The following is a 14,830-nucleotide window of genomic DNA, read 5'->3' on the forward strand; positions in this document are numbered from 1 at the left end:
GCCTGTGCTCCGCAACGGGAGAGGCCACAGCAGTGAGAGGCCCGCGTACTGCAAAAAATAAATAAATAAATAAATAAATAATAAATAAATCTTTCTGAAAGGAATACATGCTTATAGTAAAACAAAAATCCAAATGGTACAGAAGGATAAATTAAAAGTAGATGCTTTCCCCTGCCCTACAGCACCCTTCACCCAATCAGCTTTTAACCATTTGTTTTGTACCTCTTCTAGGGGTTTGGATCCTTTTTAAATTTTTTTTTTTTTTTTTTTTTTTTTTTAGTTCAGACTTTCCAGGGGATGGTTTGGGAAATTCTGATTAGGTATTATAACCCAACTTGGACTGATTTTGTGTTCATTGTATGTTAAACTATGGAGTGACCTTTTCGGTTCTAGTTGGCCTGTATACATTTTATTTCTAGAGCTATTTGTTCAAACTGCATAGTTTTGAAATGTTAGACACATGTTTTGAATATTAATTGTTCCAAATTGCAAATGTCTGAGTATTATCCACACATAGGAGTAAAAATTCAATGACTTATTGATTTGCTTAGCAAAATATAATGTTTTTTAAAAGTCAAAAAGCATGCATATATTTGACAGTGTGCACTTTTAAGGAACACTTATGTTTAAGAAGTAGGGTGTTGGCTCATTGGCCAAGTCAGTAGTTCTCAAGGGAAGCATATGGGCAGTGAGATGCAGATGGTCTTAGCAATTATTACCAAGAACATTACTGAAATTGTTTATGTTCTTAAATCCATGATAAATATAAGAGCACAATACATCTAAACATGAATGTCCTTCTGGGGAAAGTGTCAATTTTTGTTTTATATGGAATCCAGATTGTTTTACTGTTTAGTTCAACAAACATTTATTGAGTACTAACCATGTCAAAAATTGGCCTTATAGTAATGAGATAAAAATTGCTGGGACATTCCAGGGGACTGTCCAGAGATTGTTAGAAAAAAAAATTGAGAACTACTTTTCCCAAGTCATGATGAGGCTGTTAGATGTATACCCTTGTAAATGAGGACGTACCTAATAAGTACTGGCTGAAATTCAACTTAAGGTCATTCAGTTTGAAGTTGCTTGGTGCAGATCCCTAAGTGGTACTTCCCTCATCCTACCCATCCCACCCCTGCTGCCTCACACTCACATACACACAGGGTCTGGGTTTTTTCCAGTTTTTGTGCTTGGCACCATATATATGGGACAGGAGAAAAAAAAATAGTCATTGGTGTTCTAGGTTGCTTGTTTGCCACTTTAGAGCCTCAGACTCCTTGTTTTTGCCAAGTACATATAGACTGCTTTTTTTGTTAAGGTCAAGGACTCTCTTAGTTTTTGTCCTCTTTTGGTGGAGCTTTGCTAGGATTCAACACTGTGCATTGAACAGGAGCTACTGTGATGTGGCTGTGAATTGTGGGAGCCAGACTAGAAATTTCTAAGTACTTTTTGGCAAAGCTTTGGCTCATGGAGTGTACGTTGCCTCTTTGCTTTTAGTGTGATTTCGGAGGAAATGGGAACTGGGGTCTGTGACATTTACAGGAGCCTCTAGTTGTTAATTGAAGGAAAAAATGCTGATTGATGAAGGGAAATGACTATAAAATGTAGCAGAAATAAAACTATTAAGTAGGACTAACATAAAATAATAAGCAAAAGTTTGCTATAAAGTCAGGCAAAGAAAATAGTCTCAAGTTGTAAAAAGCCAATTAGCAGATTAAAGAATAAAAAAAGTCAAACTTAAAAATAGAGCTGATTATTTTAAGCAGTTAAGTAGAGCTTAGAAGAGTAATTGAATTGCCCTCTCTGATAGGAAATAAGTCAAGCTAATAATTTAAGAGTAAATAAAGGATATAAATATGGAGAAACTTTAGAGTATATGAAACCAGTACATTTAAACATGGTAACGTATTTGTTATTATGAATTTCAAAAAAGGTATAAAGATATATTAGGAGTATGCTTTGTAGCTAATGGAGATTCTAAATTTTATGTGCATAATTAAGCTATTTGGATTTTCTATTTTTGTCTTGTGTTTTGGTAATTTATGTATTTCAAGTAATTGCCTGTTTCATCAGAATTGTTTAGGTATTGCCATAAAGCTGTTCATAACATTCTTTTATTATTATTTTAATGCCTGTAGGATTTGTAGTAATGTCCCTTCCTTTATTTCTGATATTAGTAATTTGTGTTTTTTTTTCTTTTATTCTTTAGCTGCAAGTTTAACAATTTTATTGATCTTTTCAAAGAAGTAGCTTTGAATTTCATAGATTTTCTCTATTGTTTTCCTGGGGTTTTTGTTGTTATTACTGTTGTGGTTGTTGATTTCCAGTCTTTATTATTTCATATTACTTGCTTTAGATTTAATTGGCTCTTCTTCTAGCTGCTTAGGGATGGAAACTGGTCATTGATTTCAAACCTTTCTTGTTTTCTAGTAGAAGCACTTAATACTATAAATTTCCCTCCTAGCACTACTTAGCTATATCCCATAACTATATCTCACACATTTTTATATATCATTTTCAAAATATTTTGTAATTTGCTTTGTGATACGTATTTGACCCATGTGTTACATATAAATTTGTTTCTTACTTTCAACATATTTCTGGATTTTTTTGTTACTAATTTCTGATTAAAAATTTTATCGTGGTCACAGAACACGTATTATATGATTTCAGTCCTTTGAGATCTGTTGAGACTTGTGATAGTCTTCTTTAATGAATGTTCTATGTGTATCTGAAAAAAATACGTGTTCTACTGTCCTTGGGTGTAGTATGCTATTAATGTCAGTTAAGTCAAGTTGGTTGATAGTGTTGTTCAGTCTTATATATCCTTACTGATTTTCTTTCTACTTTTTATATTGATTTCTGAGAGGAGTGTTGAAATATTCACCTATAATTATGGATTTGTCTATTTCCCCTTTCAGTTCTGTTCATTTGTACTTCATGTATTTTGAACCTCTGTAATTAGGTATATACACATTTAGGATTGTTATGTCTTCTTGGTGAATTGAGCCCTTTATAATTTAAAATGTCTCTTTTATCTCTGGTAATATTTCTTGCCTTGAAGTCTACATTGTGTAATATTAATATCTTCACTACAGTTTTCTTATGACTAGTGTTTGCATGGTATATCTTTTTCCATCCTTTAATTTTTAACCTATCTTTGTCCTTTTTTAAAAATGAGTTTCTTTTAGATAGCAGATAGGTCTTGTGTTTTGTTTTGTTTTGTTTTTAAATCCAATCTTACCATCTTTGCTTTTTAATTGAAGTGTTTAGATCGTTTACATTTATGTCATTTTCAAAATGGTTGGATTAAGTCTGTCATTTTGCCTCTTTTCCTGGTTATTACTTTTTTACTATTTTATTTCTTCTGTTGGATTATTAACTTTAAATCTTTATTTTTATTGTCATTGCTCTAGAGTTTAAAATATGCATCTTTAACTAATACTATCTGCCTTAAAATAACATGGCACTTCATTGATTGTGTAAAAACTTTATAAAGTACACTTTTATTTTCCTCTTACATCTTTAGGCTATTGTTATCATACCTTTTACTCCTCCGTATGTTATTAACCCCACAATTCATTGTTAACCATTTTTGCTTTTAGTGAAATTTTAAAAATCTGAAAAAAGAAAAGTCTTTTACATTTACCCACATATTTGCCAATTCCAGCGCCCTTCGTTCTTTTGTTTAAATCTGAGGTCTCATTTGTATTAATTTTCTTTAGCCTGAAAGGCTTCAGCATTTCTTGTAGAAAAGATCTGATGGCAAGGAATTCTGTCCTCTTTTGTTTGTTGAAAAATCTCTATTTCTCCTTCATTTTTGAAAGCTATTTTTGCTGCCTGTCTAATATTAGATGGCCAGTTTCTGTCTTTCTGTACTTGAAGATGCTGTTCTGTTGTCATCTTGTATTAGTTCTAATAGGAAGTCAGGTGTCATTTTTAGCTTTGTTCACCTGTGTGTAATTTGCCTTTTTGCTCTGACTGCTTTATAAGATTTTCTCTCACTGGTTTTCAGCAATTTGATGATGACACTGTGTCCTGGGATGCTTTTCTTGGGATTCTTAGATCTCTGGGCTTAGAAATTTCAACAAATTAGGGAAAGTTTTAGCCATTATTTCTTATTTTTTCTTCCTCGCCCCACATACTTTTTCGGTCTGAAATTGCACATAAGTTAAACTACTTGATATTGTCCTACAGGTCACTGGGGCTTTGCTCATTTTTTTTAGTTAATATTCTTTCCTGTTGTGTCTGTTGTGCTCTTCGGCTTAGCCAGTGAATTTTTCTTTTCGTCTCTAGAAGTTGTGTTTGATTTTTTTCATCTTTTATTTCTGATTTTGTTGCTGCTTTTCTTTAAGTTCTTGAACACATTTATAGTAACTTTTAAAATCCTTACCTGCTAGTTCTATCATTTTGGTCATTTCTGAGTCTGTTTCTGTTAACTGATATTTTTTCTCCTAGTTATGGGTCACATTTTCCTGCCTCTTTGCATGTATAGTAATTTTTGGATGCTGTATGTTGTGAATGTTACATCACTTGTTATCTTGATTTTGTTGTCTTTCTTAAAAGAGAGTTAAGTTTTATTTTGGCAAGCAGTTAAATCACTTGTGGGTCAGATCATTCTTTCTGGGTTAGTTTTTAATCTCTTAGGGTGGATCTAGCACAGCGGTCCCCAGCCTTTTTTGGCACCGGGGACTGGTTTCGTGGAAGATGATTTTTCCACGGATGGGGGTGGGGAGGAGGGATGGTTCAGGCAGTAATGCAAGTGATGGGGAGTGGTGGGGAGCAGCAGATGAAGCTTCCCTTGCTCGCTCGCTCACCCGCCGCTCACCTCCTGCTGTGTGCCCTGGTTACTAACATGCCATGGACCTGTACCGGTCTGTGGCCTGGGGGTTGGGGACCCCTGATCTAGAGTTGCCTTTATTCTAGGCTTCCGAGTTTAGCCCTCTACTAAGGGTCTCTGCTGCATGCTTGGAGTATTCATTGACGTTTCTCCACTCTGGTTGATTGAAACCCAGATGTCTCCCATCCGGGTATCAATTCTGGGTCTTGTTCAGTTTTAAGCTCCCTAATTGTTGGGGTTTCTCTAATAGTTTGTCTTTGCCTGGCCTTATAGAATTTCACATTCAGCGGAAGACTCAAGGAGACCCAGTCATTTAGCCCACTGTGCTCTGCTTGCATTCTTTCTCCCATTGCCACAGTCTGGAAAGTGCCTCCAAGCAGAAAACTAGAGCCTTCATAGGACTCACTTCTTTGGTTCCCTTCCATCAGATATCACAGTGCTAACTGTTGTTCAATGACAGAAACAGTTGTTTCATATATTTTGCCCAATTTTCTAGTTGTTTTTAATGGGAGGGCAGGTATGGTACTAATTGCTTAATTATGGCCTGAAGCAGAAGTTGAGAGATACCGTTTTTTATCTTCAATTTATAGATAAGAAACTCAGGGCCCAGACATACTTAAGGAATTCTTCCTACTGTGCTCCTTTAACCAGATGGACAGTCTTTATGTTTGCCTCTCTAAAGCCATATAACTCACCAGCAGCCACGTTGAGCCCTGTCTGCTCTAGACCTGGGGTTTGGCCAACTTTTTCTGTAAAGGTCAAATAGTCAATATTTTAGGCTTTCTGGGTCACATAAGATCTATGTCACATATTCTCCTTTGTTTTCTTTTACAACCTTTTAAAAATGTAAAAGGTTAAAAAAAGAGCTAGTGGGTCATGCAAAACCAGGCCATGGCAGGATTTGACCTGTGGGTCAGTTTACTGTCCCCACTCTAGACAGTCCCTTAATACCTTGGACTTTCCTAGTCCCCCTTACCTATGAAATCTCATATATTCTCTATCCCATTCCCTAGGGAATAACAACAAGATTTATTCAGCTTTTGGTTTGGGGCAAGCATATTCATCATTATTTCAATTTTCAAATGAAGAAACTATGGCATAGAGAGGGTAAGTTCTGGGCACACAGGTAAGTGGCAGAATAGAGACTTACTTAGACTTAAATCTGTCTGATTTTAAACACTCCCCTCCCAACCCCCATCTATAACATTTGAAGCTATGCGCTATACTGCCTCTAGGACTGACAGAATAGCTAATTTAGCTTAAAAAAATGTATGCTAAGATATTAGTCGTTAATAATGGCATAAGGTTTTTCTCATTTATGAGAATTACAGAATCATGGCCCTTCATGGTTGGAAGAAACACTAAGGATATCAAGTCCAGACTCTTGCCGACCTTAGAATCCCTTCAACAGCATCCTTGTCAGTCATGCTACTTTCATTTAAATGCCTTATTGCCTCTGTGGGCAGCCATGAGTTTTTGTCTTGCCTTCTGGAATAACCCAGAACAAGCCTGTTCTACACATGAAAGTTTCTTCATATGCCCTTCCTTTCAGTATTAACCAGATTTTTTTCAGTCTATCCATGGTCTTATATAAATATGATGTTCACACAATAGAAAGGAATGGGCTACTGATATGCACAGCAACATGGCAGAATCTCAAAAACATGCAGAGATGAAAGAAACAAATAAGGTCCATACAATACGATTCCATTTATATGAAACTCTAAAAAAGACAAATCTTTAGTGACAGAAGGGAAATCATTGGCTCCTTTGGGCTAGATGTGGGGTGAGGGGGATTGACTGGGATGAAGCACAAGGAAATTTGGGGGATGATGGAAGTGTTCTATATCTTGATGGTGGTGGTGGCACATGGGTGTATAAACTCGTCAGATTTCATCAAAATGTATACTTAAGAGGGTACATTTCAGTGTGGACATATCTTAATAAATTTGATTTAAAAAAACAGAGTTCTCAGAAATGAGCATGGTGCTGTAGCTGTTGTTTCACCAGTACAGAATATGATAGAACTATTACTTCTCTCCATCTGGATACTTTGCATCCTATTAATAATTTACCTATTTTAAGGAACTCCTTCATATTGTTGGCGTACATTAAGATCATACTTCACTAAAACCTTTCATATGTGTTATTATCAACTCAGGTATAACTCTTCGTGCCTACTTTTATAATTGATTCTTAAAATGCATTCTCTATACTCTCAGAGCACTCTGTTCATAAACAGCACTGTGATAATAGCATTTACCTCATTCTGTTGTGCTTTTTCTATTTCAGTGTCTGCCTCTCTGACTAGACAGTGAGCTCCCCCTGCAGAGCCATAGTCCCTTTTGTATCTCTGGATCCTAGTATAATAACTGGGTGTAACAGGCACTCAGTAAATGTTGTTTGTTTGAATACTAATGAATGAAGGAAAACACTCACTCTTCAGAACCCATCTCTCAGATATATCTCCTCCAACAAGTATTTTCTGATTTTCTGCTCCTCAAAGCTAGGTTAGATGTTTCTCCTGGCTACATCACTAACCCTGTGCTTATCCATCACAATATATATTATTGTGTTTTTCATATTTCAAGGATATTCACTGTACTATTATTTATAGTAGTAGAAAATGGGAAATAACTTACCTATCCAACAACAGGGAAATGGTTAATTATGATTCATTATCAGTGGAATCTATACTGTCATTAAAATAATATTTTTAAAGACTTTTTAAAAACATGGGAAAATGTTTCTGATAAAATGGTAAGAGAAGAGAAGATGTAAAAGGCTATACAGATTCTTAGGTTTAAGAAATGTAAAATTATGTGTGTACACACATGGAAAAAAAGACCAGTAGGTTATATAGATGGTAGGAGTGTTTATCATTTCATAAGGGAATTATCAGATATTTTATTCTTTCTTTTTCTTCATCTTTTTTTTAAACTTTCTAGAAAATATGTTACTATAACCAGGATAAAAAGCTATTAAGAATATAATTTAGAGGAGAGGGAGACATGACAGCTAAGTGTAATGAGGGACAGAAAAAGGACATTAGTGCAGAAACTGGGGAAATCAGATTAAAGTCTGTAGTTAATGTATTGTAGCAGTGTGAATTTCCTAGTTGTGTATCAGTGTTAACATTAGGGAAAGCTGTGTGAAAGTGATATGAGAACGCTACACTATCTTTGCAACTCTTCTGCAAGTCTAAAATTATATCAAAAAGTAAAAAAATACAATCGAGTGTTAATAGGATTATAAACTCCTTGAGGACAGAGAATGGGTCTTGTTCACCATGGCATACCTTGGGCTGTATCAGGCATAAGTAGATGCTTATTAAATATTGGGTTGGCCAAGAAGTTTGTTCAGTTTTTTCCATAAGATGGCTCTAGTAGTGCTTAGTTGTCTTTTAACTTCATTCGAAACAATTTTGTTAGATTGTATTGTGACAGCTGTCATATCAGCGTACACTTAAAAAAAAAACATCAAAATTGGTGAATTTTTGTGTAGCCATTTTAATATTGAAGATGGAAGAAAAAAGCAACATTTTCGGCATATTATGTTTTATTATTTCAAGGAAGGTAAAAATGTGACTGAAACACAAAAAAAGGATTTGTGCAGTGTATGGAGAAGGTGCTGTGACTGATCGAATGTGTCAAAAGTGGTTTGCGAAGTTTCGTGCTGGAGAGTTCTCATTGGACGATGCTTCACAGTCGGGTAGACCAGTTGAAGTTGATAGCGATCAGATTGAGACATTAATTGAGAATAGTCAACATTATACCATGGGGGAGATAGCTGGCATACTCACAATATCCAAATCAAGCGTTAAAAAGTCATTTGCACCAGCTTGGTTATGTTAATCGCTTGGATGTTTGGGTTCCACATAAGTTGAGCGAAAGAAACCTTGACCGTATTTCCACATGCGATTCTCTACTTAAACGTAACAAAAACGTTCTGTTTTTGAAGCAAACTGTGATGGGCGATGAAAAGTGGATACTGTACAATAATGTGGAACAGAAGAGATCGTGGGGCAAGCGAAATGAACCACCACCAACCACACCAAAGGCCGGTCTTCATCCAAAGAAGGTGATGTTGTGTATATGGTGGGATTGGAAGGAAGTCCTCTATAATGAGCTCCTTCCAGAAAGCCAAACGATTAATTCCAACAAGTGTTGCTCCCAATTAGACCAACTGAAAGCAGCACTCGATGAAAAGCATCCGGAATTAGTCAACAGAAAACGCATAATCTTCCATCAGGATAACACAAATCTCATATTTCTTTGATGACCAGGCAAAAACTGTTACAGCTTGGCTGGGAAGTTCTGATTCATCCACCGTATTCACCAGACTTTGCGCCTTCAGATTTCCATTTATTTCAGTCTTTAAAAAATTCTCTTAATGGAAAAAATTTCAATTCCCTGGAAGACTGTAAAAGGCACCTGGAACAGTTCTTTGCTCAAAAAGATAAAAAGTTTTGGGAAGATGGAATTATGAAGTTTCTTGAAAACTGGCAGAAGGTAAGTGGAACAAAACGGTGAATATGTTGTTCAATAAAGTTCTTGGGAAAATGAAAAATGTGTCTTTCATTTTTACTTAAAAACGGAAGGAACTTTTTGGCCAACCCACTATTTACTAAATGAACGGATTGAGGTGAAATTGTGTATTTTCTCAGTTTCTGCTATTCCAATTATTTTGACTCAAGTTTCAACCTCTTACTGTGACATTGCATTTCTAAGTTGTCATCACCCATTCGTGCAATACATTTTTGTTGAGTATTTATGATGTTTAGTATTATATATAATGTACTAAGCCCCAAAAGCACTCAAAGGTAGTCCCCTGGCACCTGTGAGGTAATGAGGAGGTCAGATGTATACAGATATTTATAACAAAGGGTGGCTGTGATAAGCACTATGTGAGGAGTGCCAAACAAAATATCATGAAGGTGGAGAGAAACTAGGGAGCCTATCCATTTGGGAGATTACTTACTGAAGAAATGCATATTCGAAGAAGTGAAATTTTGAATTTGCGGTGGTGACCTTCTACCACCACATATCAAGAAGAGAGGTGAATACCTTTATCTTCAGAATGTGGTCTTTGATTGAGATATTTGGGAAGAGGAAACCCTTTCATTGACTTGAGTCATACTGGGAGAACCAGCCCTTCCCTTTCTCCTTGTTTCTGAAGGCCAAGGGTCAGGAGAGGAAAGGAGTGGAAAGGAGAGGTGGAAGAAACCAAGAGGAGTGGAGTAGCCTTCTCCCCAGGACTCCATTACATCCTTGATGTGTATTTAGAAGCATGAAGAGTTGTGGACTCCTGGTTTTTATATATGAATCTATATTGTGTAGTTCTAGTGGTTATTATAACAAAGATTGGTGGGATATTTTGTAGCATTCCTATAGATTTCTATGTGTGAAACACCGTATATGGTGTACTCATTCACCATTCCCCAAGTATTCACTGGGTGGTTTACACAGGAAGGTGATCCCATTCAGTTCCCACTGCAGGCTCCCTGTGGGAGAGGAGTCTGGGATTATGGTCATTGTCAGTCTCCAGGTGATTGGATTGCATTTCAGAGAAGTTAAATAACTAAGTGAATAGTTTGGTACCACACAGCTACTATGTGGCAATTTCTAGAATCCATGTCTTCCTCCTCCAAATTAAGTGCTCTTCCCAGTCTGCCTACTAGTTACTCAGACATTTTGCTGAACATACATAGTTTTTGAGAGTTAAATGAAATACTAAACAGTTTCAGTTGCTGACCTTATTGAACCCAGTCAAGAGGTTAGGTCAAGGAAATAAATTCCTTTCCAACAGGAAGCTAAGCCACTCCTTTTATACCACTTATATGCTAGAGACTTTCTATTCCAGTCTGTTAAGAGAGTAACAGTCTGCTAACCTTTACCCTGCATACCTTTTCTTAGAATAACTGTTAGAAATTTTCATTTTTGAAAATACTGTGATTCAGTATCTGGCATTTGCCAGGCTGCAAGAGGTCTTCATTGCTTTTACTTTTTTTTTTTTTTTTCCGGTACGCGGGCCTCTCACTGTTGTGGCCTCTCCTGTTGCGGAGCACAGGCTCCGGACGTGCAGGCTCAGCAGCCATGGCTCACGGGCCTAGCCGCTCCGCGGCATGTGGGATCCTCCCGGACCAGGGCACGAACCCGTGTCCCCTGCATCGGCAGGCGGACTCTCAACCACTGCGCCACCAGGGAAGCCCTGCTTTTACTTTGTATGATGGGAATTGAACATAAATAGCTTAAAAAAAGGAATATTTTTATTACACAAATAATAAATATTTATTGTAGACAAATTCAGAAAATACACATTGCATGTTATCACTGTAATCCCACTACGCTGAGATAACCACTGTCTACATTTTGGTGATGAGTTTCATATATACTTTTTTCACAAAGTGAGTAATACAATATGTGTTGCATTGAGATCTGCTCTGTCCATTCAATATGTATTGTGAACATCTTTCCATGTCAATAAATAGACTTCATTTTTGATGACTGTATTCTGTTATATGGATATGTAATAATTTCCCATACTGATTTTAGCTTATTCCCAATTTATAATTATTATCGACACCATTGTAATGTGTTTGTATATCTGGCTTTGCACATATGCATAGTTAATTAGCTAAATTTCTGTAAGGAGAATTGCTGGGTCACAAGGTATATGTGGCTTTTTTTAATGCTTTAAAAAGACACTTTGGAGCTTCCCTGGTGGCGCAGTGGTTGAGAGTCCGCCTGCCGATGCAGGGGACACGGGTTCGTGCCCCGGTCCGGGAAGATCCCACATGCCGCGGAGCCGCTGGGCCCGTGAGCCATGGCCGCTGAGCCTGCGCATCCGGAGCCTGTGCTCTGCAACGGGAGAGGCCACAACAGTGAGAGGCCCGCGTACCGCAAAAACAAACAAACAAACTAACAAAAATTATTTGCAGATTAACCCCCTGCATTGTTCAAGGGTCAGGTGTAGTAAGTGGAAACTTCTCTCATGAAGTGTCCATACTACTTTACTACTTGAAGACTTTTCATTAAAGGACTTTTCCAGTCTCTTAATGAAGTTATTTATGATTAATCACTGATTAACTGTTATTGAAAATCAGTGTGTTCCTTTTAAATGAAAACTTTTATCAAAGGAAGATCTCTCTTTTAAGCCTCTCCCTCAGCCTAGAAGCTCTGGTATGTTTCTAGGGAGTTTTTGCAAAGCTCCCCAGGTGGTTCTGACTGCTTTGGACCAGTGCTTCTGGTCTTTTGCAACAGAGTGAACTTGATAACCTTCATTGGGGTAAGCAAGCCACATTAGTCTGCCACCAGAACAAAGTTCCTTTGAAGTTTCCTGTTTTAATTGAGAAATGTGTATAGAATTTATATTCTATTCCATAAAATATTATTTTGTTTTAAAAAGAATTTTATGGTTTTATTATTTATATTTAATCCCAAATCTAAATGAATTTTATTTTCTTATATATGAAGGAAGGGGTTTACGTGATTTTTTTTTTTCCAAATGGATAACCAGTTGTCTCCATGGCATTTATTAAATGATTTATCCTTTCTCCACTGATCTGGAATGCCGTTTTTATTATACACCACATTCCAATATACATGTACATAGGTCCGTTTCTTTGTTCTATTTGGGAATATATTCCTCTGTGAGGACCATGCTGTTTTAGTAACTGTGGCTTTGAAGCATTTTTGTTAGGCAGTTATTTAATCCTGTAATAATAAACAATGACATTGAAGATCACATCTGTACCCCAGCTGCCAACCTCATCTCTTGCCACTTACCTGTAATATACTCCTTCCATCTCTGGCTGTTTACTTCCCCAAGTGTTCCTTGCTTTATCAGATGGCCATGCCTTTGTGCAAGTCATTCCCTTTGCCTGCCCTCTTCTCCTAACGTGGTTAATTTGTCTTTCAAGATCCATCATAGGTTTATCTCCTGTAATTCATTGCACTCAGTTTAAAATAATAAAACAGAAGAATCCTTCAAAGTGTCCTGGGTATTCAGTGCTCCTTTAAGTGCCTGCATGCTTTTTCTTACATACTACTTCCTCACACAGCATTACCTGGCAATTTCCTGCTTAAACTTTCAGGCTCTGCTCAGGGGTCACCTCTGGAGGAGCCTTTTTACCCTATCATCAGAGTTCCCTGCTTTCTTCCATCTTGCCTTGTGCATGCCTCTATTGTAAGATTTTTCATAGTGCTCTATACGATAGTGTATATATCTGGAAGTAGTGCTGTTTAGTAGCTTGGTTTTATTTTTTTATTTATTTTTAAAATTTATTTATTTATTTATTGGCTACATTGGGTCTTCATTGCTGTACGCGGGCTTTCTGTAGTTGCGGCAAGCAGGGGCTACCCTTGGTTACGGTGCTGGGGCTTCTCTTTGCAGTGGCTTCTCGTGGAGCACAGGCTTTAGGTGCGCGGGCGTCAGTAGTTGTGGCATGCAGGATCAGTAGTTGTGGCGCGCAGGCTCTAGAGCGCAGGCTCAGTAGTTGCGGTGCACGGGCTTAGTTGTTCCGCGGCATGTGGGATCTTCCCGGACCAGGGCTCAACCTGGTCTTAACCACTTCTTAACCACTGTACCACCAGGGAAGTCCCAGTAGCTTGGTTTTAGAATTAAATAGCCTAAGTTCTAAACCTGACTTTACCACTTTCCAGTTTTCAAACCTGCTATCAGTTATTTAACCTTCATAAGCCTCGGTTTCCTTAGGTGTAATTTGGGGATAATAATAGTCCCTTCCTTATAGGGTTGTTTTAGGACTGGATGAGAGAATACTTCTGAAATGCTTATGCCGTATTCAGAACATAGGTGGCCCTGAATAAATGCTACTTATTATTATATCTGTCTCCACTACACTTTAAGACTGTCTCTTATTTACCTCTGAAACCCAATATTTAGCCCAGAACCTGGCAGGGAGTAGACTGATGAATAAATTACCAGCTCAAAACTCTCCCCTCCTGTTTCACTCTTCTCAGTGGCACTGTCGTTGCCTTTAGAGTCATCTTTAACTTTCCTTCTCATTTAAAACAAGAAATTTGTTGCGTATTTATCATGATCCAGGCACTGTGTAAGGCCCTGGATGAAAAAGAGAAAAAGATACTGTCTTTATCCATCGGAGCTTACAGTATAATAGGGGAAGTAGTTTAAAAATAAAACAAAAATACTAGAATCTGTAGGCTCATTTTACCATTTGCTCTACCTTTGTTTATGGTTGTAAATTTTCAAAATAAGTTTTAAAGTAAATACATGAATATGTGTAATTATTAAATGTTATGTGCTTTGAAGAGTAAAGTGTTCTGGGGAGTTTATATTTAAGTTGAGACTGGAGATTGAGAAGAAGCCAGCTAGAGGAGAGGGTGTTTGACGAGGGAGTAGCATGTACCGTGTCATAGGAGAGCAAGTCTTAGCATAGTCAAGAAATTGAAAGGTCAGTGCGTATTAGAGCAGGGAAGAATGGAGAGAGCTGATGATAGTGAGCAGATAAGCAGAGTCCATATCACTTGGGATTTTGAAAACCAAGAGGAGGAGTTCAGATTTTATTCCTGTTAACAGTGTGATGCTGTTGAAGACTTGTAAGTATGGAATAAGCCAACCCAATTTACTGTTTTTTTAAATGTGTCTGTCAAAAAGATTGGAGGAAAACATAACCATACAAAATCTATGGGATGCAGCAAAAGCAGTTCTTACAGGGAAGTTCATAGCAATACAGGCCTTTTTCAAAAACAAGAAAAATCTCAAATAAACAACCTAACCTACCACCTAAAAGAATCGGAAAAAGAAAAACAAAAAAGATTGGAAGGAGACAAGGATGGGAGCAGAGATGCCAGTTGAAGCTACTGCAGTAGGCAAGAGATGATAATAGCAAGAGAGAGGGAGAAAAAGGAACACATTTGAGAAATATTTTCGAAATAGACTCAGTGGGACTTGTTGGTGGATCAGAAGTGGGAGAGGAGGGAGAGATAGGAATAAAAATTTATGACTTGA

General features: G+C 37.2%; 1 protein-coding gene across 14 annotated transcripts in view; it reads left to right on the forward strand.

Moving 5' to 3' along the window:
- The window catches only part of TNRC6B (trinucleotide repeat containing adaptor 6B), a 283,431-nt gene that overhangs the window by 25,343 nt on the left and 243,258 nt on the right, over positions 1-14,830 (forward strand). For 3 of the 14 annotated variants that reach the window (XR_008617589.1, XR_008617590.1, XR_008617591.1), the window contains exons 1-2: positions 7,562-8,920; positions 9,126-9,351. The exons of 2 other annotated variants lie outside the window; for them this stretch is intronic. Coding sequence is in view for 8 of the 12 variants with exons in the window: in XM_055085311.1 (XP_054941286.1) it covers positions 8,817-8,920; positions 9,126-9,351 (330 nt within the window). In the remaining 4 variants the exon portion in view is untranslated. 9 more of the 14 variants (XM_055085311.1, XM_055085313.1, XM_055085312.1 and 6 more) reach the window with 9 other exon arrangements.

This window comes from Physeter macrocephalus, chromosome 6 (assembly GCF_002837175.3).
Source record: "Physeter macrocephalus isolate SW-GA chromosome 6, ASM283717v5, whole genome shotgun sequence".
NCBI lineage: Eukaryota > Metazoa > Chordata > Mammalia > Artiodactyla > Physeteridae > Physeter > Physeter macrocephalus.